The sequence below is a fragment of the Bipolaris oryzae genome, assembly GCF_000523455.1.
Source record: "Bipolaris oryzae ATCC 44560 unplaced genomic scaffold scaffold_18, whole genome shotgun sequence".
Taxonomy (NCBI): domain Eukaryota; kingdom Fungi; phylum Ascomycota; class Dothideomycetes; order Pleosporales; family Pleosporaceae; genus Bipolaris; species Bipolaris oryzae.
The window spans coordinates 61682-86297 of record NW_006911294.1 but is presented as its reverse complement, the minus strand read 5'-3'; the positions used below and the strand labels follow the sequence as shown (position 1 = coordinate 86297).

The following is a 24616-nucleotide window of genomic DNA, read 5'->3' as shown; positions in this document are numbered from 1 at the left end:
CATTGAAATTGATGAAGTCATATTGTTACACAGCTAGTGATGTTTGTTCTGGTGAAGACATGTAGAGAGGAAAGCGCGTTCATCGCTGGTTGAACTAGTTTGTTGGGGCCGTGCCATTCAGTAAGCGCTAGTACTAAGACCACTAGTAGTCTGCGCTTTCCCTTCCCAGCAGTCAACATGCTACACGGTTTGGGACCAACCGCCTTACAATCTTCTCCTACATTCTCATTCAATTGTGCTCAATTTTTTACTCTTTAACGCACAAAAGCTTGCACCATGGCTGAAGACACCCCGCCATTCCGCTTCATGGACATGCCCCGCGAGATCAGGGGTGAAGTATACAGTCATCTGCTGTGCGCGTACGAAACCCCCTTACCTATGATAAGTTGAGATATGCTAGCCTAAGAGACGAGCCTACTCTCACCTTTGTTGAGCACTCCATTGACACGGCTATCTTGCGCACTAACAGCCAGATTCACCGTGAGGCCTATGATGTCATGGTGAAATCTAACCAATTCATTCGACTCAATTGCGTAATGTACATGCCTTTTCTCGAGGGCTTTGCAGGTCACGGCATGCCAACTATGGCATGTGGGCCCGTTGTAGAGCAGTTCAAAGGGTTAGTATATTTTACCTTCCTCTCTTGGCAAAAGAGACATGAACAGATACCATTAGTATCTAGCAAGAGTATTTCCAGTTGTATTCGATCACTGTAGTAATCCAACTGACTTAAGCTCTCTGCTGATGATCATCGCTTCTAGACATGTACTCGCCGTCACTGTTTTCATCGAGACCGACACACACGCTCTTGACGAAGAATGCCAGGAAATCAGTATCATGATGATGGGCAGTGGCCTCGAGCGGTTTTGTCGCAGCTTGGCGTTCTTATTGCGAAATACCCAAGAATGCGCCACAAGCCTTGATATTGAAGTGGGACCAATATGTTTTGAGAACCACGTCCATTACAAGAACGACATGACTGGGTACTTCTCCGAGACCATACAGAAAGTATTTCTGAGTCCCTTCCTCGCCATTCAAGACTATAGGGACGTTGAAATACATGGCCGAGTGTCTCCTTAAGTAGCGGCCTCTATCAAAGAGGAACTCGCGACAGACCGGACTCATCCAGACCAGGTTCTGGAGTCGCTGGAATCAAAGAAAGACGAAGGGCTTGGCTTCTATCGTAAAGGGGACTTCATGCAGGCTAGTATGCTGTGGGCGGAAGTTTCCATGGAGGTTGCGAGCCTTCGCAGGGGAAAGTCTTGGGACAAGATACAAAGAATTAGCGGTGATAGTTTCATCGAGAGAATTGCTGATCTGCAATTCAAGATGGCCCTCAACGTAGCCCAGGCAACCATCAAAGTAAGATATATGACTTACAGCATGTTGGGTAAGAGCAGAAGTAATCCGGAGCTACAACGAGATATGGCAGAGTGCGGATTGAAAATGTCGGCGGATGCGGCGGCTCCCGGATATTGGCGGGATGGATACACATGGAAGTATTCCGACGTCCTCCGAGCGAAGCTGCTATATCGCAGAACCATGTGTGTTAGGATGTGGGGAACGATTGATGAGGCTGAGGATGCTCACATGTTTCTCGGAAAGGCGTTGGAGCTGGTACCCGACGACCCCGTGATGCTTCAAGAGAAGGAAAATCTGATGAAATGGTTCTTAGGAGAGTAGGTGGTGGTAGTAATAAAACCATATAGAAAGCTGAAATCACGGATCCAAGTCAAATGACATTGATGGTGATATCGGATACGGTAGGGCATTGATGAACCCTTCATAAAAGATTATTTCCTAGCAATTAATGACTACGTTCAAGCCGTTAAGATCCTCTTAACAAATCACCCTCCTCACAATCCATTACCACCTCCTTCAGGCATCACCCCACTCCTCTCTAATTAATTCGGCCCCCTTCTCGGCAACCATGTAAATACTAGCCACAATGTTCACATCAGGCAGTACAGGCACAATACTGCAATCAACAACCCTCAACCCATCAACATCATACACCTTTAACGTGTTATCCACAACACCCCCCTTATCCTTGGGCAGCATGCGATTCGTACCAGTGGCATGCCAATTAGGAATAGTATTCGCCTTGATATACGCCAAAATAGCATCATCGTCATCATCCGCAACAGCAGATCCAGGGCTCACCTCCCCAGAGTTCGGACCAACGGTGAACTGCGAGAGAGCAGGGTGTCTCAGGATCTTGCGCAGGTACTTGAACGACGCAATACCCACGGCAGCATCGGTGGAGTCGGCATAGTAGTTGCTGTCGATGAGAGGCGAATCCGACATGGATCCCGTGCGCAGTGTTACGGTGCCGCGGGATAGCTGGACGAGGCTGGATGCTGTGACGGAGATGTAGGAGTCGTTTGAGCGGGGGGACCAGTATGGGGTGGGGATCCAGGGGTACCAGACGCTTTCGAAGAGGTACTCGATGTGGGATTGGTTTGCGAGGCCGGCGTTGATGACGGCTTCGGCACCGATGCTGCGGAGTTCGTCTTCGCTGAGCTTCTGGAACCCGTTTGTGACACCTGAGGGAGCGGTGTAGGGGCCGGTGAGGTTCTGGTAGAACTTTGTTTGGGCGGCCCGCAGGTTCTCGGGTGTGCGGGACATGTCAGTGGTTGAGGCGCTGTCTTGGGCGCGGGCCATGATGGAGAAGACGGAGTGGTCGTTGAGGTGCTGACCGACGTTCTCGTTGACTACAAGGGGGGTGATGCCGACTTTGTCGAGCACGGCCTGGGGACCGATGCCTGAGACCATGAGGAGTTGAGGCGAGTGGAAGGCACCAAGGCTCAGGATAACTTCATTGCGGGCTTTAACGATGTTGACGAAGCCGGTGGCGTGGTGGACATAGCTAAGACCGATAGCACGAGGTCGGGCACCGGTTGTGTCAAACTTAAGTCCAGTAACAGGGGAATCGTGTAGGACCTTAAGGTTGGGACGCTGGCGAGCTTGTTGATAGAATGTAGTGTAGCTTGACGTCCTTCGAAGATGGCCGTTGAGTGTTGTAGTTCCGTGCTTGACACCAACACTATCTCCAAGGTTCTGATCCTGGACAATGGGAATATTGAGCGCCTCGCTAGCAGCTACAATGAAGCCGTCAGTGGCGGGAGGAACATATCCTTGAAACCCAAGTTCAAGCGGTCCGTCCCCATAAGCACTAGCCTCGAAGGTCTTGTAGTCTTGGTTGAACGCTGACAACGCAGCCGACGAAGTTGGTGAGACGATTTTGGTACTCTTCACAAAAAGAGGCCACACATCGCTCCAGCCCCATCCGTCGTTTCCAAGTTCCTTCCAATGATCATAGACACTGGCTGAGCCACGACCGTAAAAAAGCCCGTTGGTGGTGCTGGAACCTCCAAGGCACCTTCCGCGAAGGTACTGAATGGTACGGTTGTTCAAGTGCACCTGTGGCTGAGTTACGAACCCCCAGTCGAGCAAGCTACCTTTGATGAACTGATTACCTCCCGGAGACTCATAGGCCAATACTTGTTCTGGACTTGGTCCAGCTTCAAGGACAAGCACAGAAAAGCGTCCCGATTCCGAGAGGCGATTTGCTAGTACCAAGCCAGCCGTTCCTCCTTTGTGTTATTAGTACATGTTTTTCCAGATAGTACCTGGTAGGAATGAACACTGAGATGGCTCCGTACAAGTTCAGGTAAGGACTGTAGAATGGATGGAAAAACAAGTAGCGAAACATACCTCCGGCAATGACGAAGTCGTACACTTCGTTGTATGATGCATCTTCATCCGGAGCGCTTCCGCGTGGAGTAGTAGCATCTGCCCGCTTTGCGAACTGCGAGTTATAGAAATCGAATGACGGCCATGCAGAAGTGACATGTAGCAGTGAAGATAGCGTCAGCAAGACGCATGTCGATGCTTGACCGACAGTCAAACGACGCATCTTGAAATATGTTTAAGGTATACTAGAGTACTATCTGGGTTATAGGGTATTGGTATTGATTAAGGCGGACACTCTGGACGTATAGCCCGGGCCTTGGAGTAAAATAAAGGCACGAACGCGGACATCAGGCAAAGGTCGGAAAAGACACAAGTCTTTATACTCCTCAGTTCATGACTTGATTTGAGCAACATTTGCCGTTCCGGTGGCCAAGATCGGATGCTCAGGCTTTCTTGGACCTGGGTAGGCAAAAAAGCAGTGCCTCCGTAAGACACAGGCTTACGGCTGAAGCTTCGTAGTCGGCTAGTCCGCCATCCCGCATACCCTTGTCAGGGCTGATATATCGTAAAGTTTCGGTCCACGTTAGTACCCTCGCAGGTGGGGCCATCTTCTTTCGTCAAGATTCAGCCGAGTGGAGGAGTTATATATCCCATCTTGAAAGGTATTTTGTACAGCAATCAGGACCAGACGTCCACCTCTGGCGACCAGATTTGTGCTATGAACCTATAGAAAATCTGTAAGCTGACATCTCAACAGAGTCACCAAAGGTACCGACAGGAGGTACATGTGTGTACCACCGGAATGCAACGACTACACGTTGGGTAGACGATGGTGGGGCCAAGCCGCTATTGGCCATTGCCCAGTCTGGTACCGTCACGCAAGATCGAAGCTCAGCGTCGATCGCCAAATGTCCATGTAATAATCACACCCAGCGGAACTGCGCGGAGTTCTCGAAGGTTAAAAAATACTTGATTGTTGGTACTAGACGGCGATGGCAAGTGCCAATGCTGACCTGGCGTGCGGGGAAGCCAAGCAAGGGCATTCCCGTGGTACCTACCCACGGAGCTACGCGCAACCTGTGAATATAGAGCCCGGAGCAACTGGAAATGCATAGTTACTACGAGGCGTACTCCTAGCAAAGCTACACATGCAGGTCCGGCATTATCGGATGGAATTGGGATCGACACCTGTATCACCGAAGAGGCGGCATGGGTTTTGCAAGGTGCACACAGCGTTGGAATGCCACGGCAATGGCGCAATGGCGTCACGCCTCAACCATATTGGTGCTGAGCGGGACTTGCGGTAGTTGTCGGGAGACCGGAGCGGCGATGAGAGGGGTTTTCTCTCGATCAGCTTGCAGGAACCCTTTAGTTCATTGGCTGAATGAACGGGATCCAAGAATTGTCTTGCCTTAGCCGGTGTGTATTATAGTGAGGCTAGGTATTGGGTCTACCTTGTGAAAGGAGATGAATTGAGTCTACCATGCAAAATGAGATGCGTATACCCTGTAAAAAGAGGTAAGCCTACTTACCTTGTTAAAAGGAGATGAGTATACATAAATTGTATTTCAATGCCTGTTCGACAGAATAAGCAATTTCCCAGAACCTGGGGAGGGATGCAGTCAGTGACGCAGCAAAAGATTGCGGTACGAGTAAGCCCCTAGGCAACGTAGAAGTGATGCATGTCTTCCGTGGAGACCATACTCACTAATACATTGGGAAGAGATGATTCATTGTCCAATACATCAACATCTTGCAGCTGTCTTAACGCCAACTTCAAAATCTTCAGCCTTCCATACCACATACGGCCAAGGTGTAACGGTATACAAAGAGTTGGTGGTACGCCACGTGACGAGCTGACGAGCTCGCGAACTTAGTAAGGCCTGTTCAGTCTCGGCTCGTTTTCCGTTTGGTCATACCTTATCCAAGCTTCGTCAGAAAATTCGGAGATGGACATGGACATGGCATCGTGTTCGGTACAACGGGTGTCTGGGCGCCATTATGTAGACGGAGCTCCACTTCGTTAGCCCAGCGCTAGTAGAAGAATCCCTATGCCGTGCAGTCTTAACGCACAGCTTTCCATTTTTCAGCAAAGAGGAGCTGGGCTGTCTGGCTAGCAGTAGGGCTCAAGACTTCCAGTAAGATTACAGAGCTTTGTTGCACCATGTAGCCGGTCCTCTTCGTTTTCTATCCCAATCTGGATATTCACAGCTGCAACGCTAACAAATGTCCACTAATCTAAAATGGCGGGTAAACGAAGACCAGTAACAGATCGAGCAACCAAACAGACCCTTAGATATGCAGCTGAAGGTATTGGGGCTGAAATGAGAAAAGGAAGGGCTACAGTGGTTGTAGGACGTAAGCCTAAGCGCCAGGTTCGGTGACTTCAACAACGCTAGATTCAAAAGTCAATCTGGTCTCGGAATAAGAGCAAGACGACCTTCGGGACTAGAAGTTCCAACCCACTACCTACCTCAGGATTTAGACAACAAAGTTACGACAGTGACTGATCTTTTTCGCACCGGGTTCTTCGCTTTATGAATTTTGAACTGGTCAACGTCCGTACCATAGTTCTATCATGACATACAACGTAAAACTCACACTGATCTACCCGCATTTGGTGAGACTCCACCCTCTTTATTGCTGTCGTAAGCTCAATCCCAGATCCTTCGCACAAGTCAGCATCTCGCTCGTTCTAGCCGATACTCCGTATCTCTAGCGAATCGCTTCAAAAATCCCGCTATCAGCCCAGGACATGGTCAATTTCTTCGAGATAGCATAAACTGAATTGTTCCATTAGGTTTGGTATTTTCGGGTTTGATTGGATCCTGGATCTGTTTTCACTACTGACTGCACATTTTTTGCTCAACGTTCGTATGAAGCTTGTGGTCCGAACGATCAATGGGTTTTTCATGTCATGCTTGAGTACCGGTTGATTCCTCTGCTGCTTTCGAGAGGCTTACAAACGATCCCCAGGTTGGGGATTATTTAGTGGGTATCGTTCACGATGATTTAGCATGAGGCTGAGTAAGTAGAATGTGCGAGGAATGCGTTGTTCTAAAACATCACTGCTGTACTCTAGAACAGGAGCTTCATTCTAAGAAGAGATCAATTCGCTCTATAGCATTTACTTATTCCTATACTAGCGTATTACCGAGAGTCTCGTAATATTGCTATGAACACATATAATATACTACTGTTTCTGAATAGACAGGTTGCATAAGGACGATGTTAATTGGCACACAGTGAGGCATATCCATTGCTTTGTAGATGCTCTAAGAGTTCATTTTGTATTGGTACATGGCATGTTAATTACAATTATAAAGCCGTACAACTCCACACTCGACATATTTGTCAGTGGTCAGCTGTGGCGATCGTGATCGCGTCGTATGATAACTGCTCATCTCCGAGGGAGAACATCCTGCGCACCATCCTTCACCCTCTGGGCAGCATTGGCAACGCTGTCCTTGCTGAGGCCAAAATGCGAACCGAGACGTTCCTGCAATCATATTAGTAATCTGGCGCCGTCCAAGTTATGATGTAAAGTTTACCTGCTCAGCCCCCATACCGCTACCAGCCATCAACTTGGCCCTCTGGCGGCCATCGTAGCCCAGGCCATACCAGCTAGCATTCTTCTCTCCGTTGGCGACCACGCTGCCTGCTGCCTGGACGGCCTTTACAGCATCATAGCTGTGGAGCGCGGGGCTGAAGTGCGCGTTGTATCTGTCTTGCTCAGCACCATCACCCTGGTACTTGGCAGCCTCTTTGATGGCCCTGTGGCCCCGGTCGCCAATGCTGAGATGCGAGGCATACCGATCTTGTTCCGCACCAGAGCCGGCAGCATTGGCCGCGTTCTGGAGTTTATCGAGGCCCCGGTCGACACCGCGTTTGATGGCATCCGAGGAAAAGTGCTGGGCGTATCGGTCTTGCTCGGCACCAGAACCTGACTTTGTCGTGACGTCGAGGTTGACAGGATGCGTAGCCAAGACAGACTTCTCGTCGGAGCTGAACCAACCCATTGTGAAGTAGATTGAGATGAAGTGGGATGAATCAAAGTTTGAGGAGGTGGTATTTGTCAATTCAGAGCTGAAATTGTGATTGCAAAGTAATGAGAAAGAATTGGAGAAGAAAAAAGTCGTGTTATGTAGTATGGGGAGCTTCAGTTGCGGAACGATGACGTAGGAACTAGCGAACTAGTGCGCATATCCTTGTCGCGTCCCTGATTGTCGCGGGGACTCACCACCAAAGTTCCGTGTCTCTGGAATGCGCATGCATTAGCACGTGATATCATTAATTTAACATCTCGTCGTACTTGTTCACTTTTATCCTGGCTTTGCAACTTTATGCTCGAATCTACAGATGAGGTTTATATCATTCGCCTATTTAGGTGTAGCACTATGTCATAGTAACCACGTTTATAAGATCATATGTAACCTACCCCTATCTGTGTATACCACTATGTTCTTTCTGCTTCTAACTAACTCTGAACAATATGAGGGAAAGGAGTAGATAAACAGCAGAATCCATTTAGCAAAGAGACGATAGCTTTAGAACCTTCTAGACGACTTCCTAATAGTTTACCTATAATAGTGGTTACATTAAACATATTGTTCTCTCAGTGGTGGTTAGATACAGCACTTCTGGGCTCAGAATCCTGTGCAGTAGTTAAAGGACACAAGAAAGCTTCGTCAGCACTAAACCTCAAACTCCTTCCTACAGATTCAAGGTTTAGAAAAAAGAAAATTTAGTATCCGGAAGAAAACCCACTGCGCCACCCCTCGGCTGATAACTCACATGCGATACGTCTTAGTCATGATGATGATTTCGTGCCTACTTTTATCCGGGTACTTCCGGTCGTGGGTCTTTGCCTCTCTAAATTGAGCGTTGAAGTTATTCGCCGTGACAAAGGAGCGAACCGCGGCGTCCATGCTCTCCAGCAAGCTAGCCTTATCGACCTGGTATGCTTCCTCGTCCAGAATGAGCATCTTGGCGAGACTCTTGTGATTAGCCTCCCATTTCTTGATCGCCTGATTGAGGTTGCCAGCCGCAAGTATGCTAATCTTGTGACCAAGACCATCGACACCAGGAACTTTGCTCAATCTATCGATGAAAGACTTGTTGTCGCCGAATGGACATTCTTTCCATACATCTACCATGTAAATTCTCTCGTAATCTCTCCAATCCCATAGCGCTTTTCTGATTCCGTATTGTGCACCGGTGATGTCAATGACCCACTGTGTATTTGTCTTCTTCGACTTGATGCGAAGAATTTCATGCAGGTTATTTGGCCAGTTCGCAGTCCCATGTCCAGTGTTGACCTCGCTGAAGATGGTCACCTTTTGACTGACCGACCGAAGAAAGACTTGAAGTTCCTGGATTTCGATAGGCATTCCTATGGGTATTTTATTAGCGATACATGGCAAAAACTGCGTGAAAGACAAGTAAATAAATACCTTCAACAAGGGCTTTGATAAGACCATGCAGATGTGCCAGTGGCTCGTTGCAACACATGGCGACGAGCGTTGCTTCGCGAACATTCTGGCTCGTTGTCAGATGTTCAGGGAATTTACTGAAGTGATTGCTGCTCTTTGTCTTATCTGCCCAGTGGATTTCTAGACCGTCAGGTACCTGGTCAATTCTCACCACAGAGATGTCCCAAGTCTTTTCACAGAAGTTGAAGTAAGCTTGCTGAACCACTTCTGTGATTCGGGCGAGGGTCATCTCGACTTGGGCGTCCTGACAAGCTCTCTTGTGATACGGCCGGTCATTCTTCTGGCACACTTTGTCACAGTAGTAACGTGAGTAGGTATCTGATTTACAACCGCCACACACATCAGAAGCTGGTTTTTGGCATGCAGCGCAGATCCCTTGCGGTTCGGGAGGCATTCTGGAATGAGTGGAATGGGAAGGGAAATAATCAGAGACAACGTTTTGATTTCACTAGGATATCTCGGTAGAGGGGGAAGCTTTAAAGCAGAGCGGAGTGCGTTTCCATTCTGTTCCATGTAAGCAAGCTTGAATGCGATATGGGGGAAACTTTGGGTGAAGATGGATTGACTGTACGTTGCGCAAACATGGTGTTGCCTGCTCATTCACCTTCACCTTTATGTTTGCTTACATGAGGTGAAACAGAAGTACACATGCTGTTCTGCTATAAAGTCTCTCCCACTATCCACATCTTATCGTGGACCCTCAATATCGTCACTGATTCATTTCATATTCTACTGACGCTAGAATGTCTCCCGAACCTCAGAAAATCTGCATTGTTTGTGGCGATTCAGCTACCTCGAAGTGCCCTGACTGCAAGTCAGATACATACTCACGCTACTACTGCGGAAAGACTTGTCAGGAGAAGGATTGGCCAACGCACAAGGAAGGATGCAGGGACTCCCGTAATCGACGCCTGGAGAAGAAACTTGCGCGGATCGCCGACATTTTGCAGCAAGCTTACTACATCTTCCGCGAAAACACTTGGGACATGCCTGTGGCGGCGATCATGGTTCGCGATGATCTTGTGGAAATTTATCCGAGCTATTCCGGAGCGTTGAGTTTTTTCTCCAAATTTCCTGATCATCTTCCCATGAGCGAGCAGACGAGGAATGCAATCCTTTCTGCCTTTAGTTGCAACGAGCCAATGGTATACATAAAGGAGATGATAAGCGCTTCTTTTGAAGGTAAGTTGACTACCATTCATGAAGTCCCATACTAACACGAAACTCAAAGGAATGGGTGTCAAAGTCGAAGAGTGCAAAGTCGTCATCGGCAAGATTACACGAAAAGTCATCTTTCAGAGGATCGCCAAAGAATTTCAAGATTGCTCGATGTATGCTCATGGAATCATCCGCATCACCGTGCCTGGAAAGCGGTGGATCATCGATATCACTGGTGCACAATTTGGGGTTCGTAAAACACTGTGGACCTGGGACAATTACAAGGACGAACATGATGCGAAAATTGGCATAGTATATGCGCTTGGTACAAACGCAACATTGATCAAGGCATTGAGCCGGATTCAGGGTCTTAATGGCATGCGTCATAGGGTAAAACAGATGGCAGCTGACACTCTCAACGCAGCAATCAAGGAATGGACTGATGGTCACCAATCCATTGCAGCCATGCTTCTCAATGATGAGAATGAATACGAAGAAACTAAACTCAGCCTTCTGAACTGTATAGATGCCGTAATTCGCTCTTTTGTTGCGACAAACAGGTTTGAGACTGAGATCCGAATGGCGGTGGAATACGAGCTGAGAAACCCAGGCACGAGTGAGAAGATGGCTGATGCTGTCGCCAATCTATTCACCATGAGTCTTTTCGTGAAGATGCGTGGTCGGAACAGCCAATAATCACAGCCGTTTGCGGTACAGAGATATCTTATCTCGATCACCACTCCCGCTACAAACTGCCGGCACTCGTTTCAGCTTTTCAATCTGGTTACTGAGGAGAGACGAATGGAAAGGGGAAGGGCTGGACATTGATGGTAAGGTCAGAATGCACGCGGTAGGCTAGGTCACATGGAGTTGATTGAGGAAATTTCAATCCACTGGCACAGCTTCAATAGCACTCACGTATTCACAAATGGTAGCCTAAACATATCATAACCAGATCACAAAGCATCACATGATCAACAAACCGAAATGCAATGTCCATACCACGTTATGCATGTGGCCATCATAAAAACATTTAATATGTATCTACAAAAAAATCCTCAAAATCTTCTACAATCTAGTGCTTCTTGGCCTTAATTCCCTTCAAGAAACCAGCGTAAGCAGGCTTCTTGTTGTAAGTCTCATCGAAGAGCAGCGCCGCACCCTCACCGGCAAAAACACCCGGGATCCACGAGTACTGGTCCGAAATACCCCAAACAGTCATACCAACACACTGCTTAACAGCAAGGCAGGACTTGGCAACGCGCTCGAAAGCATCGGCTTGGACCTGAAGCTTCTCGGGGGTAGCAGGGGTGTTCATGCGGAGATCGATCTCGGTGTAGACGACCTTGACGCCGAGGTTAGCAGTAGCGCGGAGGGCAGCCTCAAGAGTAGCCTGGTCGGGGGCAGCGCCGGGGGCGGTGGCGGTGGGCTCGCTGGCGAGATGGGCCTGGTAGCCGACGCCGTCGATGCGGATGCCGTAGGACTTGATGAGCTTGACGATGCGGGCGGCACCCTGGGTCTTGGCGGCGTTGTACTCGAGGTTGTAGTCGTTGTAGTAGAGTTGGGCTTTGCCGCGGTACTTGTTGGCGAAGCGGAAGGCAATGGGCAGGAAGGCCTCGCCGATGGTGTTGTACCATACGGATTCGCGGTAGGTGCCGTCTTCATTGAGGGCCTCGTTGACAACGTCCCAGCGCGTGCAGACGCTCTTGTAGCGGGTCATCACGGTCTTGATGTGGTTCTCCATGATGTCAATCAGGGTCTTGTTGTCGAAACCGCCGCCGGAGACCCAGGCGGGAAGCTGAGAGTGCCAGACAAGGGTGTGGCAGTGCACCTCGAGGTTGTTCTTCCTCGCGTATGCGGCGTAGCGGTCGGCATCCGCAAAGGTGAAGTTGTTGCGAGATGGCTCGATAGACTCCCACTTCATGCTGTTCTCGGGCGTGAAGGAGTTGAAGTCGGCCTTCATGATCTCATCTTCCCGAGTAGAGTTCCTGAGGGTCAGGGCAGTGCCAATGAACTCCCTTCCGGCCTTCTTCATAGACTTGTAAAGGCTGTCATTGGTGCTATTGCCAGGACGAACACTGAAGGTACGATGTAAGTAAATGCGTTCGTGACTAGATGTAGGATGTTACTTACGGGCTGGCTACAGCAGAGCTGATAACAGCCAAGCTAGCGAGGATGCTGGAGAAATGCATGATGTCTGATGCTGAGACTCTTCTTGACTAGAGCTGTCTGCCACAGTACGTCCAAAGTACAGACGATGATCCTACATATATAGCATTCGACGGTTATTCTAAAATTCTAGCGTCTCCTTGTTTAATCAATCCATCCGCCCCGGTGGTGCGTCTTGACGCCAGCTTGGTAGATTAACCGGGTCCTTGGCTCCTGCGTCTGCATATCTTCTAGGAACGTTCTTGGAATCTACCCCGTGGCGCCAACTGCTAGCGGTTTGTGGAGGTTCTCCAGACTAGTCCACAAATCAGCCGGCTTGGACCTCGGGAGCACTGGGCCAAGCTCCCGCTTCCGGGGTAGACTGTTTGAACGCCTGAATGAGGTGGATGTTCCTGGGGTATAGACGGAACACGTGAAATGCAGGTCCCACTCGCTTGAGAGGAGTGCATGCAGAATGGGCTGTAGTGAACGTAGAAGCTGGCCGGTTAATAGGATGTTTCCTGCCTCCATTGCCCATCCGTTCATCCGTTAGCACTCATGTGTCTTGTGATATTGATTGTAGTCGTGGTGGCAAACGAGTAAGTAGAGAACCTTTTTTTTCCGCTGGGGTTTGATCGCCAACCGTTCCAAGCATGATCACCATGCATAATAATCTATCATGCCGTTGGCATGCATCAGATTGACACGTCCGATTCCGCAGACTTACCAAATTGGATATCATACCATGTCTCTTTTACACACCCCTCGCCATCATAGTGGTTATCGGTTGACTTCACACAACGTCCATGACGACAGGAACAGCTGTGTGTATTGGACGCGGTTGTGGTCGTGAAGCCGCCACTGGATCCCCACTAGTAATTTAGCGTGCATAGCAACACTTCTAGATCTAACCGCCAATCACAGCCACCCGCAATTACCCATTTAACCGAAAGGACCACGCCGCGCGAAGCTGGGCGTCCTTAATAAATCCAACGTCGCTACAATCACCGCACTCAAAAAGGAATACACTGTGAGGTTTCAGTGGCGAGAAGACCATACTTAGCCAGTGTCGATAGCGTTGAGGCTTTTTGCCATCGACTTCGACATCATCCGGGTCTTTGTTGTTCTACACAATGCCCTCTACTACTAGGGCTAACCGCACGACTTTCCTCATAGGACCTAGTGATCAACGCTTGGCCGTCTCATCCCCCTATACAAGAAATTGATATCAAATTCTAGCGGAACTTCCCAGACTCTTCACGGTTCTGTCCTCGACAGCTTGGTCAAATACTTTTTCCTCAGTGCCAACGGTTGGCAACGCATGTATTGTTTGTTCAATCCTCAACCCATATATCTCGCTTTGCTCTTTATGTAGCGAAACATGTTACATGCTGCTACCGGTTGTCTTGAAGTCAATTTGATCCATGGGAACTATGCGTTCACACGAGTAGTTTGTAGAGGTACGACTACCTGCCATTCCAACGCCAGTCTTGGCCTATTACCGCTTTGGACGATACGAAGCAAACTCTCTCGGGTAATGAGCATTTCCTCGTGGTCATTGGACTACTGGGAGTATGTTTATGGAACATGCTTCTTCCAAAGAGCATCTTCACAGAGTGTTGCTTGACCAAAAACCGTACACACAGACCTTCTCACTCCCCTCCAGCGCTCCCTGGTCCCTCTCTTCGGCCGTCTCATACTTGCTTTAGGGCTTTGGCCCCGACTTACCCCCAAAGCGCACCTTCCTGTCAGCGTTTGATGTATGAAGCCTATGTCGGATAGGTTGTGCTACATGAGGGTCTTTCAGCCGCATCTTTCCTAATATATTTTGAATGTCGTCGTGAAGCGTTTCCAACGATATTCCTTCCCTGTGCTGTTCTGCCCCTAATACCTCGGCTAACGCCTCATTGATATGCCCTCTAGAGGTGGACGACCAGCTGCACGCCGCAAGAATTTCTTTCGCGTACCGCTCCTCTTCGTTGGTAGCCAATTGAGCCACGCCCGCTCTGAATTTTCTATTCCGGGTCTCCTCTGTTTCGCTCCGGCCAATGGCTGCCGCGCCGGAGGAACAGCAGTCGAGGATGATAGCTACATCGCACTTGGCGGCCATGATGCGTTTGTGGGTGTTGCTCCAGCTCACTTCGGCAATTGGCTGATAGGCTTTACTAGTTCATATAAGCTGTGTTCATTCTTAGCATTAAAAACGTGGGGTTCGGCTTACTGCTTTTCCACGAAGTCGGAGAGCGTTGTAGCCACATCCGGGATTATTCGTTGGGATATTCTTCTCGGATTCTTTTCCACGAAGTCCAGGACCTTCCAGAAGACTTTGGCGTCCCGCTGCAATTTGTGCGATCCCATAGGATGATTATGGCTATAATGCAACGTTATTTGCAAGAAATTTCGAGGCGAAGGCAAGCATGACAGGCGGATGGAATAGATGTCTTACCTTGCTAGTACTAGGCCATCTCCCTCCTCCAAACCTCCATGTCCGTTGTAGTAAACTACGATCAATTTATCGCTATGCTCAGAAGGCAGATATTTGCCCACTTCCTCTGCTAGGGCCTCTGACGTGTCGTTCATACGAATAGGGATTGGCTGGCGTTTAAATCCCCTGTTTACAAAAGCGGAACTGACTTTTTCAACCTCGCATTTCAAGTTTTTGAGGTCTGTGAATTCGAAATTTAGTGTAAGTAATAGATCTGATGAGGCAGATGGCCCTACGTTTTTGTCAGCTGTCGATTGATTGTGGTTTACCATCTCGTCAATGGAGGTTATCAGTCTTCTTGTTCAGAACTTCAGCAGGCTACAAATCTAGTCCGCCGCCGTACTAACTATTCCCTAATCTCTGGCTCAGTTCTTCGAAGTATAAATAGCCGAGATGGTCGGGTGGTCCAAGAACACGGAATCAGGGTTAGGTCGTAACACACTCAGTAGCCGTTCACCGGAGGGATATGCATGTAACTAGGCAGGCTGAACAATTATCCTTATCTCTTAGGAAGAAGTCGGGTGGGCGGATGAACTCATTGGTGGCGCTCTCAACCAAGGGCTACCTATGCATATATTGATGACGTGGTTGCTGAGTCTACCATAAAATGGATATGGCATTCTCACGCTAATACGATGCGCTGAGAGACGCCTGACGCTGATCTTCTCAAACGAGCTGCAGGACTGAGCAGACATTCGCTGGTATGGAGGGGTCGGCACGTCCGCTATTAGAGGATTGGATGGCATGATCCGTTCAGCTAATACGTCATGCTGCAACATAACTTCCAGCTTTGTGAGCTAATAGGTAGATTCAAAAGGCTGCTTTAGTATTAGAGGGTCAAAGCAATGAAGTTGTTCCAGGCTCCTGTGATGAGGCAACGCCACTGCCCGCCTGAGGAGGTGCGCCCAACTCGAGTTACTATACGCCTTGGTGGGGCTACCCGCCCCGCATCATCCCACAAAAGATGACCAAGACTACTATCTTACACAGCATCTCACTTTTAGGATAATCTGATATATTCTAATGGATCTACGCTTTTACAGCCACTATCAATATCACGCAGTTAGCCAATAACATAAGCCAAACGAATCAAAACATCAGACGCGGAATGGCAGACGTGCCAACCCCTCCAGACCAGCGAATTTCTAGTACTCAACCCTACAGCCTCACTTAAGAAGGCAAATTTTGATTACAGGAGAGTTGTAAGTGCGACTATGGTTTGTGGGTACCTAGAGCAGCGTCTATCGAAACGCATCAAATCAATCATAATTAGCTAGCTCAAGCTTCCATCGTCTCTGCTCCGGGTGCCCACAAACAACAGTCGCACTTATAGCCCTCTTGTAGCTCTAGAATCTCTTAGAAGAGAGCGGGTGCTAGATTTGGGCTCCAGTAGGACAGGGTAACCGAACTTAATTCCCGGGGTAGGGTCCGCCCCAGGCGCCATCACTTCAAAGGTCTAACTTATCACGGAATAGCATGGCAGGGTGGGAAACTCATGGTAAGTGTGATACCGCCTGGAAGTTCTCGGTGGCAACTGCGCAACAGGTATACTCCATTACCACTCTCTAGAAGGTCCAACGGCTCTCACATAAGGGCGTTGCCAGTGCGGGCAACGTCGGCATGCCGGATGCGGAGCGAAATGAGAAATACGGAGGATTCAGAGTGCGGTTTTCTATGCAAAATGCTCGGTGCATGCTACTAACAGCTGATACATCGTTCAAGTTGCGCTCAGATGCGCACCTCTCCTTGCCTATTTGGACCCACACGACGGCCCGCATTTATGATCTGCATCTAGGGCGTCCTAAACATATAGCAGCAAAAGATACGCGATAAGGGTTTTCTCTTCATCTGGGGCGAGATGTTACTGGCCTTGGGTCTCCTCTTGCATAGAGGGTCGTCCACGTCGGCCGTAGTACCGAGTATGATACGAAATAGCATCATCCTGCAATAGGGAAGTCTAAGTTGGTAGACCATTAATTAGAATAGCTTTTTTCAACTTATAGCTTCATCAGACTATGTCCACGATCGTAGTGTTGTGAGTATTGTCACTAACTCCCCTTCTGAGGTTGTAGAGACTAACATTTAGAACAAGTATTCCGTATTTGCGGTGCAATACTAACGATGGAATGAGTTCAAAGATACCAAGATAGCAGATTCTTTGTGGCACGGGGGTGTTTGCGTGACCTATGGGGCGACGTTACCCTTTATGACATTATATTCTGCCCAAACGCTATAGCCTTTGTAATCACACTTGTTACATCAATGACAATACATATCGAATCACATATCAAAATATTCGAAAACATCCAACGATAAGTTGGGTGGTTTATGTTAGTAGGATTTTGGTCATGAACGTCACCTAATCTCTCCAAGTGGTGAGAGACGATGTTTATGCACGTGACATTGTCTTGGCACGGCGTTCACCTGCATCCCAGAGATGTAACCGGATTGGGCGCGCCAAGGTCGTGCGCACGGCCACCCGCCAGACGATCAGTCCGTACCGTTTCATCTGGACTGCCAACATCTTCAACCACAATGTCAATCTACAATGCGCAATCCTGGAATGAATGACAAGTCGCAACCGACAACGACCTATGTCAGCGCTCACATCGTCAAGCCACAATGAGCTCTTCTGTACCCATTCAGATAGCGCAACGCCCTGGATTTATACCGGCTCCTCGCCTTTACTACGATTGTAATCAAGACAAGCCCACGGGATCAGCTGCGACCTCTACTCCCGGAGAAAATTCAAGCCGGAAAAGCTCTTTCGACCCAACACGCACCTTTAGTCACGTCAAGCACCATCAGCACATACGACAACATCATCCGGACCTGAATAGAGATATGGCTACGTATTACTGTTATGGAAAAGACGGCACAGTCACTGCTACCCATCTGAATCCAAATGCCCCAGCATTCACACGTGGCCTCCAAGGAGCCACCTCAGACCAGCAACATGGAGACATTGTTGGAGCCTATCTCGCACACCGTGCAACGACTTACCCCGCACCAAATCCAGAAGAAATACATCAGTATGGGAGCACCCCATATCAGCCATGGGGCCAGCCACTCGATAACAGCGCTATATCAGAGCCCATAGAGCCAAGCCACTGGTCCAGCGACGAATATGAGTCATCTAGCTATCCAAATAGTTCACAGGCTGAGTCTATGAGTACTCTGGGTTATGCTGGATGGGCTTCCCACTCAGGTATAGCTCATCCTTATCCAAATCCGGAAGACATTCGTCATATGCACACATTACACAGCCTATTGCCATATCTGCAACCGGAGAGAAAGTTGAACGCACTACACGGACCGGCAGTCGATATCGTTGAGCAGGATACTGGAGTCGTGCTTGCCTACCAAGTCCCCAAGAAGCTGCTGGTTTTGTTTCTTGGCCGGAGGGTTGTCAACAAGTATATACGAACCGTACAGCGCCAAGATGGCAAGAGCTCGAGCGAGCCACCAACCTCTCAAGAAATGAGCCTGCCTCGTGGCAAAAGTAGCAAGGCCGCAATGAGGGTGTTGATTGCCTGGATGGCAAGGGCCTGCCAATATCACACCATGGCCACGATGGAACAGATTCGCATTCCCAAGAAGACCTTTGTCGCGTGCTCATTGGCTCAAACTATGGAGCTTCTTGGCCTTCATAAGGATGCTTTTCGGGTTGACAATTTCATCGCACAGACGCATTTTGTCCGCCCAATCTTCGCAGTTGAGTTAGAGGCCTTGTGGAACTGCCTTGGCGAAGAAAATCGATACGTCTACGCCGCTATCCGGGTTGTCGGTAAAAGACTGCAGATGCGTGAAAGCAACGATTCAAAGGCCATTCCTGGTATTGACGCTGACATGTACGCTACGCTGAAAAAGTATCCACAACTGGAAGCTCGTGTGCGTGATCCCGAGCTGAATGAGCGGTACCATCCACACTTTAGCACCGATTGGACGAAGAGGCTGGGAGGTAGTGAGCGAAACAAGATGATGAATAGTACTCAGGATGGGCGTGATACTGTTCACAACCACTGGTCACAGGAGGATGTCGAAAAGAGCCACACAATGGATATTGAAAATGCGACACACAATCTCAGGAACTTGAGTATCGTCTCGGATGACTCAAAGCTCTCGGTAGCCAATGTGGAGAGTGATATCATGCCACATGACGGCAGTAACCCAACCCAATGGTAAAACAGCGGCTAGTACGGTTTTAGCCATGTCTTTTTCCTCTTCATCAAGATTGTACGTGTTTCCTTTGGGTGTGGTTATATGAAGGCGTTTTGTTTATCTCAATGCATCATCATGGGAGTTTTTATTCACGGCAGATATCCACCGGACTGGCGAGTTGAGCATAGCACGGCGCTGGGGGGTTTCTTGTATCCAAATGTCTCTTTGTATCAATTTGCGATAGTTTGGGAACATGAAGTACAAGCTGTATATGAACCGAATTTCTTATTTTGTAGAGATGGCTACGTGTTGGCAGATGCGAAATAGATATTGAAGGAATGATTTCCAAATGAGGTGTATAGGCATGGTTTCAAGCATGAATAGCTTACATTCAAATACGACTTTTTGAGTATGCGATGTGTCGGTGACGTACATATTATCAATAAATTCGCGAAGACCCACCTCATTGTGAAAAAGAAGCATACAGCATCAATACATCAATAATAAGCTCGACCTATATTGAATATCTTAAGCGCGATTCAGTCTAAGAGTCACCAGGGGACTTTCGTACCCTTCACGGCGAAATATCACTGACTTATATCAGTACCAAAAGTCCCGCTGAGAAAGTCACTCTCTTTTGATATTGCACTGCAACTACCCAAACAGAGGCTCCAGTCCTCTTATGAGTCTTTTCTATAGCCAGTAAGCTTTCTCGCATGTCACAAAGAAATCCAAACGACATGTGTCCGCGCGGACAAAGGCACTCCCACCAACAATGCTCAGCACAGTGTCAACTATCGAGTGATACTGAGCCCGTACTAGATGTTTCCAAATCTCAAAACCAGCTCCAGCATACACATACAGAGTCTACTGACGCTACATGTATTGCTCCGACCACGAATAGCCAGCTGTATAGCAGTCATCTCTCCTACAGGCAAAGCATACCATATTGGGACGATTTCAACGGTATAATTTACGAGATTCCTTATGGGAAGCTTCTCTCCCCGTCGAAGGCACATTCGCAGCAGGCAGGTGGACGTCGAAACACTGAGCCGCAAAACTCCTGTGCTGAAATTGCAGGCGACGGACCACATGGGGAGAACAAAGCTAGCCATACAGTACTAAGTCACTTGGGTACTTCACAGGAAAACATGCCGGATGGTGAGAATGAGAAGTCCTTGGGTCTCGCGCCATATGTCGATGCAGAAGAGACGCAGAACAAAGGATGTCTTGTAGGTTTGAAGAAAGATGGGGTTTACACCAGGGAATCTATTGAAAGAACATCATCCAACAAATAACAATACATCGGTTTATTGAAGTACAAGCAGGATGCTGGAACTGGGTAATGGTACAAATAAAGGCTTCATCACTGTCTGGTGTAGTCTACAGCTATTGAAGATAAATGAGGATTTCTAGTTACCAAAAGTCTCCATGAATCATATATGCTGACGAGTGTGTCAGTACTTGAAAAATGAACAGCACAACACCCTAAGTGATGCTTTGCGGAGTCTAGCAAAGATCATAGTAGTCCATTGTGAAATGGCCGAGGTTCAACTCCACATCCCCACACGGTCCGTGCGCGTGCTTCCCCGCAACGCGTCTTCCTGGCAAAGCACATCCACAACTAAGGCCAGACCAATTATCAAGATGCGCACTCTCAAGCCCTTCCGTATGATACAGACCGCCAGGTCACTCCCCTTTGCCAGGGACTACCCCAATCGCTGAAGAAACCCCATCCCAACACCGCTCGAATTCGTTCCTCTTCCCGCCCAGAACCACCATATCGCAATCGCACACGATGAACTTCTCCATCCCTGACGACCTAAAGCAGTACCTCGCCAACCTCGACACATTTATCGAAGAAAAGATAATCCCACTACAACATAAGGACGATAACAGCCGCTTCTTCGATCACCGCCGTGAACACGCTCGAACCGATTGGGATAACGGTGGTCTACCGCGCAAAGAATGGGAAGACCTGTTAGCTGAATCCAGAAGACTCGCGGATGAAGCTGGATTTTACCGACTTTCGCTGCCAAAGCAGTATGGCGGGCGAAGTAACGCGGACGGGCGAGGAAGCAATCTTTGGATGGCTGTCATTCGAGAGCATCTTGCAGCAAAAGGGCTGGGACTCTTCAATGACCTCCAAAATGAGCATTCTGTGGTTGGGAATTTTCCGGATGTAGTTATGCTTATTAATTTCGGGAGCGAGCAGCAGAAGAATGAGTTTATACCGTTGCGACTTGAGGGCAAGTTTCGGATGACGTTTGGGTTGACGGAACCGGGTCATGGGTCGGATGCTACACATATGGCTACGAAGGGGAGGCCGGAGACGAGGGATGGGGTCAAGGGATGGTTGCTAAATGGGTACAAGAGGTGGCAGACCGGTATGCATAATGCCACCCACTGTTCGATATTTGCAAGGACGTCGGGGAAGAATGGGGAGGTTAAGGGTATTTCTTGCTTTATTGTCCCTGTTGATACGCCTGGACTCAAAGCAGAGTCGTACGAGTGGTGTGTATATGATTTACGCCTTGCTAAGAAAGCAGACTAACCACCAACTACAGGACGTTGAATATGCCTACCGATCATGCCACCGTCTCGATCAAGGATGTATGGGTCCCTGAAACCGCCGCCTTGGGACCTATACACAATGGATTAGGAGTCGCTCAAGCCTTTGTGCATGAAAACCGCATCCGACAAGCTGCTTCATCCCTAGGTGCAGCTGTATACTGCGTCCAGCAATCTGTCGAATATGCCAACGAACGCGCGCCTTTTGGAACGCCCCTCTCGCACAACCAGGGCATCCAGTTTCCACTCGTTGAACTCGCGACCCAATGTGAAATGCTGCGTCAACTTATACGGAAAACTGCGTTGGAAATGGACTCAATGCCACACCACGAGATCGAAAAGAAGATTGGGGATAAAGTGTCGATGTGTAATTACTATGCGAACAGGCTGTGTACCGAAGCAGCCGACCGCGCGATCCAGGTCCATGGCGGGAATGGGTATTCGAGGCACTTTCCCTTTGAACACATCTGGCGACATCATCGACGGTACAGGATTACTGAAGGGAGCGAGGAGATCCAGATGCGCAAGGTGGCGGCATATCTATTCGGGTTTGGTGGCAGGAAGAGTCTGGTGGATGCGACGAAGCCCGATTCGAAATTGTAGTTTGGCTGATCATGCAATTGAAATTCCCGTCTAATCGGATGCAAGCCAAGTTGATTGATGCTTGTTCAATAAAGCGTATGCCCTCAGTCTCTTCATTGTTCATGTGAACCGGTTCCGAAGCCATCGGTTGAACCCTGGCATCGCATCTTTCTCCGTGACCACAGGTAGCAAGATCACGATTAGGAGGAACCAGACTGCAAATCCTAAGATCCATAGAAACGTCGACTGTAAAATCGAGCTTTTAGGAGGTTTTGGTAACGGCTTTGATTCTACTTTGCTTCTAGCCCCACGACTTAGTCTTGACCCGGGGACTGGTGGGAGTGGCTTGGATGTTGCATCCCGAGAGGAGGTTACAGTTGCGAGACGGTCATGCGTGAGACGGTCATGCGTTGTTGAAGGTGCATTCGAAGCATATGGTTTTGGTGGTACGGGTGGTCCTTCTTGATCTAGGAACGGCCTGCGGTTGCGTATCTGGTGGATTTCCATTGTTAGAGTGTGGGAATCAATAAGTTGCTGGAAGAAAATGGGTATGGAAGGGATGTGAGCTTAAAGTTTGAGATACACAGGTGTTGTTTATGTTATTGATTTTGCGCTTTTCTTCTTGTGGACTAGTTGATTTTTTGGGCTCGGTTGGGGGTAGTATGCTCCGAGGAATATGGGTTGTTAACTGTCTCGGATTAGATGGTTGGGTCATGAACAGGGCTGGTTTTGGGAAGCAAACAAATGTGTGAGAGTCATGAATGGATGATTAAAATTGTGGTGGCGTAATGAGACGTTTGGTCTGGTTTGCTCTACTGTCTTCTCGGTAGCATATCCGCTGCAGCAGTGAATGAACAATTTCATTTGTGTATGTTTTAACTAAAGCTTACATCTTGAGAGATATGAAGAATGAATGTTTCAAGTCGGTGCGGTTGTTGAGTTTCGTCTTATGTTTTGTACTTCTTATTAAACTCTAGAATGATTGCATTATTTTCAAGCTAGACTCTGGATCCATTTTGCGTTAGGTCTCGCAGATATCATTATATGTAAGCACACAGATATAAACCTCAATCAGATCGCTATGAATGGGAAAGGTAAGTTGGCCGCTGGAATATGCACACCGAGATCAGATATTCATGTTGACCATGCCAGTATAACATCAGCGTAGTACTATCTTCTTTCTATAAGCGAAAAAATGGCTTTGGAAATATGAAAACTCGAACATACAGCCCCGAACACAGTACTGTTAAGATCTCCACCGTCATTCACATTCACTGGTCTCCACTCACGTCCCTAGCAACCCTTTTCATCTACCACCGCTCGTCCTTGAAATGAGTGAAAGGTCATATATACGGCATGTGATCTGGTTAGTTTGCAGCTCGATTTTCACGCTTCTGCCTTCCTGCTCCTAGATCAGCTCCTTCGAAAGTACTAAACAACTACACAATTGAACTCAACTCAACTATCCGATATGAACACTTTCGGAAACGCACTACCTCCTACGCCTCCAGGCATTGCACCGGAAGTGCTGTCGAAGATCGAGGCGCTTTTCCAAAATCCAAACTTTTCTGGTATCTCAGTGGCCATGGATGAACAAAAACATGAAGTACCCGCAACAGATATCCCGAACGCCCTCGCAGATATCGTATGTAAAGACCAGTCCACACGAGAAGAGAGCAATCCTCTCATCAACGAGACGGAAGTTCTCATGGGATACGATTCAGATACGGATCCAGAAGGGGGAGCAAGATTGAGCAATCAACGGCATCGAGTCAAGGGCAGGGGAGCACGAAAGAAGCATACGCGAAGCATAGCAAAGTATGATTGCTCCATTCAGAGAATAGTCGCACGCTTCGAATACCCTTCAGAGACAAGCCTGGCACCTATCTCATCGATCCCCCGTTCACCAAATGCGATCAAGTCGACTTCCAATTCTCTACTCAATATCTTTTCGGCTTTTACGCATTCCATATATTGCGTATCTAAGTACCTGACACACCGCCTTCCTTTTCCCTTCTCTTTGGTTCGACTTTTGATAAGCAGTTACCTGAACGTCGGTACCGAGTATAAAATGAATATCAGAGTTGAAGTTGAACCAAAGAAGGTGGTTCGGGTTCTCGCATTCGTAGGAGGAGGAGAGAATGTCGATATCGGATGTGTCGAGCCAGTGGAGATACAGGCGAGATACAAGAGGGTACGAGAGATTATGAGAGAGTGTGGATGTTGGGTTGAGGAGGATCTATATAGCAAACAGATTAAGAAGTCGTTGGGAAGGCTGAAGGAATAGTGGGAAGAGCCTTTTGGAGAGACTGGAGGAGGCGAT

General features: G+C 48.4%; 12 protein-coding genes across 12 annotated transcripts; 6 read left to right on the top strand and 6 right to left on the bottom strand.

The window, feature by feature from the left end:
- Nucleotides 1-276: 276 nt before the first annotated feature.
- On the top strand, nucleotides 277-1683 carry COCMIDRAFT_2200 (uncharacterized protein; the record flags this gene model as incomplete). The annotated part of the gene is made up of 4 exons (XM_007686289.1): nucleotides 277-353; nucleotides 401-619; nucleotides 762-1008; nucleotides 1135-1683. 4 exons carry the CDS (start codon nucleotides 277-279, stop codon nucleotides 1681-1683), a joined length of 1092 nt encoding a protein of 363 aa, XP_007684479.1.
- A 195-nt stretch (nucleotides 1684-1878) lies between these two features.
- COCMIDRAFT_85810 (GMC oxidoreductase) lies at nucleotides 1879-3919 on the bottom strand (the record flags this gene model as incomplete). The annotated part of the gene is made up of 2 exons (XM_007686354.1): nucleotides 1879-3596; nucleotides 3718-3919. The coding sequence occupies 2 exons, from the start codon at nucleotides 3917-3919 to the stop codon at nucleotides 1879-1881; spliced, it is 1920 nt and encodes a 639-aa protein (XP_007684544.1).
- A 3177-nt stretch (nucleotides 3920-7096) lies between these two features.
- On the bottom strand, nucleotides 7097-7715 carry COCMIDRAFT_2198 (uncharacterized protein; the record flags this gene model as incomplete). The annotated part of the gene is made up of 2 exons (XM_007686288.1): nucleotides 7097-7195; nucleotides 7248-7715. The coding sequence occupies 2 exons, from the start codon at nucleotides 7713-7715 to the stop codon at nucleotides 7097-7099; spliced, it is 567 nt and encodes a 188-aa protein (XP_007684478.1).
- A 771-nt stretch (nucleotides 7716-8486) lies between these two features.
- COCMIDRAFT_2197 (uncharacterized protein) lies at nucleotides 8487-9417 on the bottom strand (the record flags this gene model as incomplete). The annotated part of the gene is made up of 2 exons (XM_007686287.1): nucleotides 8487-9088; nucleotides 9150-9417. The coding sequence occupies 2 exons, from the start codon at nucleotides 9415-9417 to the stop codon at nucleotides 8487-8489; spliced, it is 870 nt and encodes a 289-aa protein (XP_007684477.1).
- Nucleotides 9418-9931: 514 nt separating this feature from the next.
- On the top strand, nucleotides 9932-11042 carry COCMIDRAFT_85881 (uncharacterized protein; the record flags this gene model as incomplete). The annotated part of the gene is made up of 2 exons (XM_007686353.1): nucleotides 9932-10370; nucleotides 10420-11042. 2 exons carry the CDS (start codon nucleotides 9932-9934, stop codon nucleotides 11040-11042), a joined length of 1062 nt encoding a protein of 353 aa, XP_007684543.1.
- A 379-nt stretch (nucleotides 11043-11421) lies between these two features.
- On the bottom strand, nucleotides 11422-12538 carry COCMIDRAFT_33609 (glycoside hydrolase family 10 protein; the record flags this gene model as incomplete). The annotated part of the gene is made up of 2 exons (XM_007686325.1): nucleotides 11422-12424; nucleotides 12480-12538. 2 exons carry the CDS (start codon nucleotides 12536-12538, stop codon nucleotides 11422-11424), a joined length of 1062 nt encoding a protein of 353 aa, XP_007684515.1.
- Nucleotides 12539-13925: 1387 nt separating this feature from the next.
- COCMIDRAFT_23305 (uncharacterized protein) lies at nucleotides 13926-15251 on the bottom strand (the record flags this gene model as incomplete). Its single annotated transcript, XM_007686313.1, has 5 exons — nucleotides 13926-14057; nucleotides 14223-14282; nucleotides 14386-14659; nucleotides 14716-14865; nucleotides 14941-15251. The coding sequence occupies 5 exons, from the start codon at nucleotides 15249-15251 to the stop codon at nucleotides 13926-13928; spliced, it is 927 nt and encodes a 308-aa protein (XP_007684503.1).
- A 2572-nt stretch (nucleotides 15252-17823) lies between these two features.
- On the top strand, nucleotides 17824-19164 carry COCMIDRAFT_85908 (uncharacterized protein; the record flags this gene model as incomplete). The annotated part of the gene is made up of 1 exon (XM_007686352.1): nucleotides 17824-19164. One exon carries the CDS (start codon nucleotides 17824-17826, stop codon nucleotides 19162-19164), a length of 1341 nt encoding a protein of 446 aa, XP_007684542.1.
- Nucleotides 19165-19856: 692 nt separating this feature from the next.
- On the top strand, nucleotides 19857-20438 carry COCMIDRAFT_85990 (uncharacterized protein; the record flags this gene model as incomplete). Its single annotated transcript, XM_007686351.1, has 1 exon — nucleotides 19857-20438. One exon carries the CDS (start codon nucleotides 19857-19859, stop codon nucleotides 20436-20438), a length of 582 nt encoding a protein of 193 aa, XP_007684541.1.
- A 500-nt stretch (nucleotides 20439-20938) lies between these two features.
- Nucleotides 20939-22314, top strand: COCMIDRAFT_85907 (uncharacterized protein; the record flags this gene model as incomplete). Its single annotated transcript, XM_007686350.1, has 2 exons — nucleotides 20939-21654; nucleotides 21708-22314. 2 exons carry the CDS (start codon nucleotides 20939-20941, stop codon nucleotides 22312-22314), a joined length of 1323 nt encoding a protein of 440 aa, XP_007684540.1.
- Nucleotides 22315-22413: 99 nt separating this feature from the next.
- Nucleotides 22414-22800, bottom strand: COCMIDRAFT_85912 (uncharacterized protein; the record flags this gene model as incomplete). The annotated part of the gene is made up of 1 exon (XM_007686349.1): nucleotides 22414-22800. The coding sequence occupies one exon, from the start codon at nucleotides 22798-22800 to the stop codon at nucleotides 22414-22416; it is 387 nt and encodes a 128-aa protein (XP_007684539.1).
- Nucleotides 22801-23764: 964 nt separating this feature from the next.
- Nucleotides 23765-24580, top strand: COCMIDRAFT_85884 (uncharacterized protein; the record flags this gene model as incomplete). The annotated part of the gene is made up of 1 exon (XM_007686348.1): nucleotides 23765-24580. The coding sequence occupies one exon, from the start codon at nucleotides 23765-23767 to the stop codon at nucleotides 24578-24580; it is 816 nt and encodes a 271-aa protein (XP_007684538.1).
- Between the last annotated feature and the right edge of the window lie 36 nt (nucleotides 24581-24616).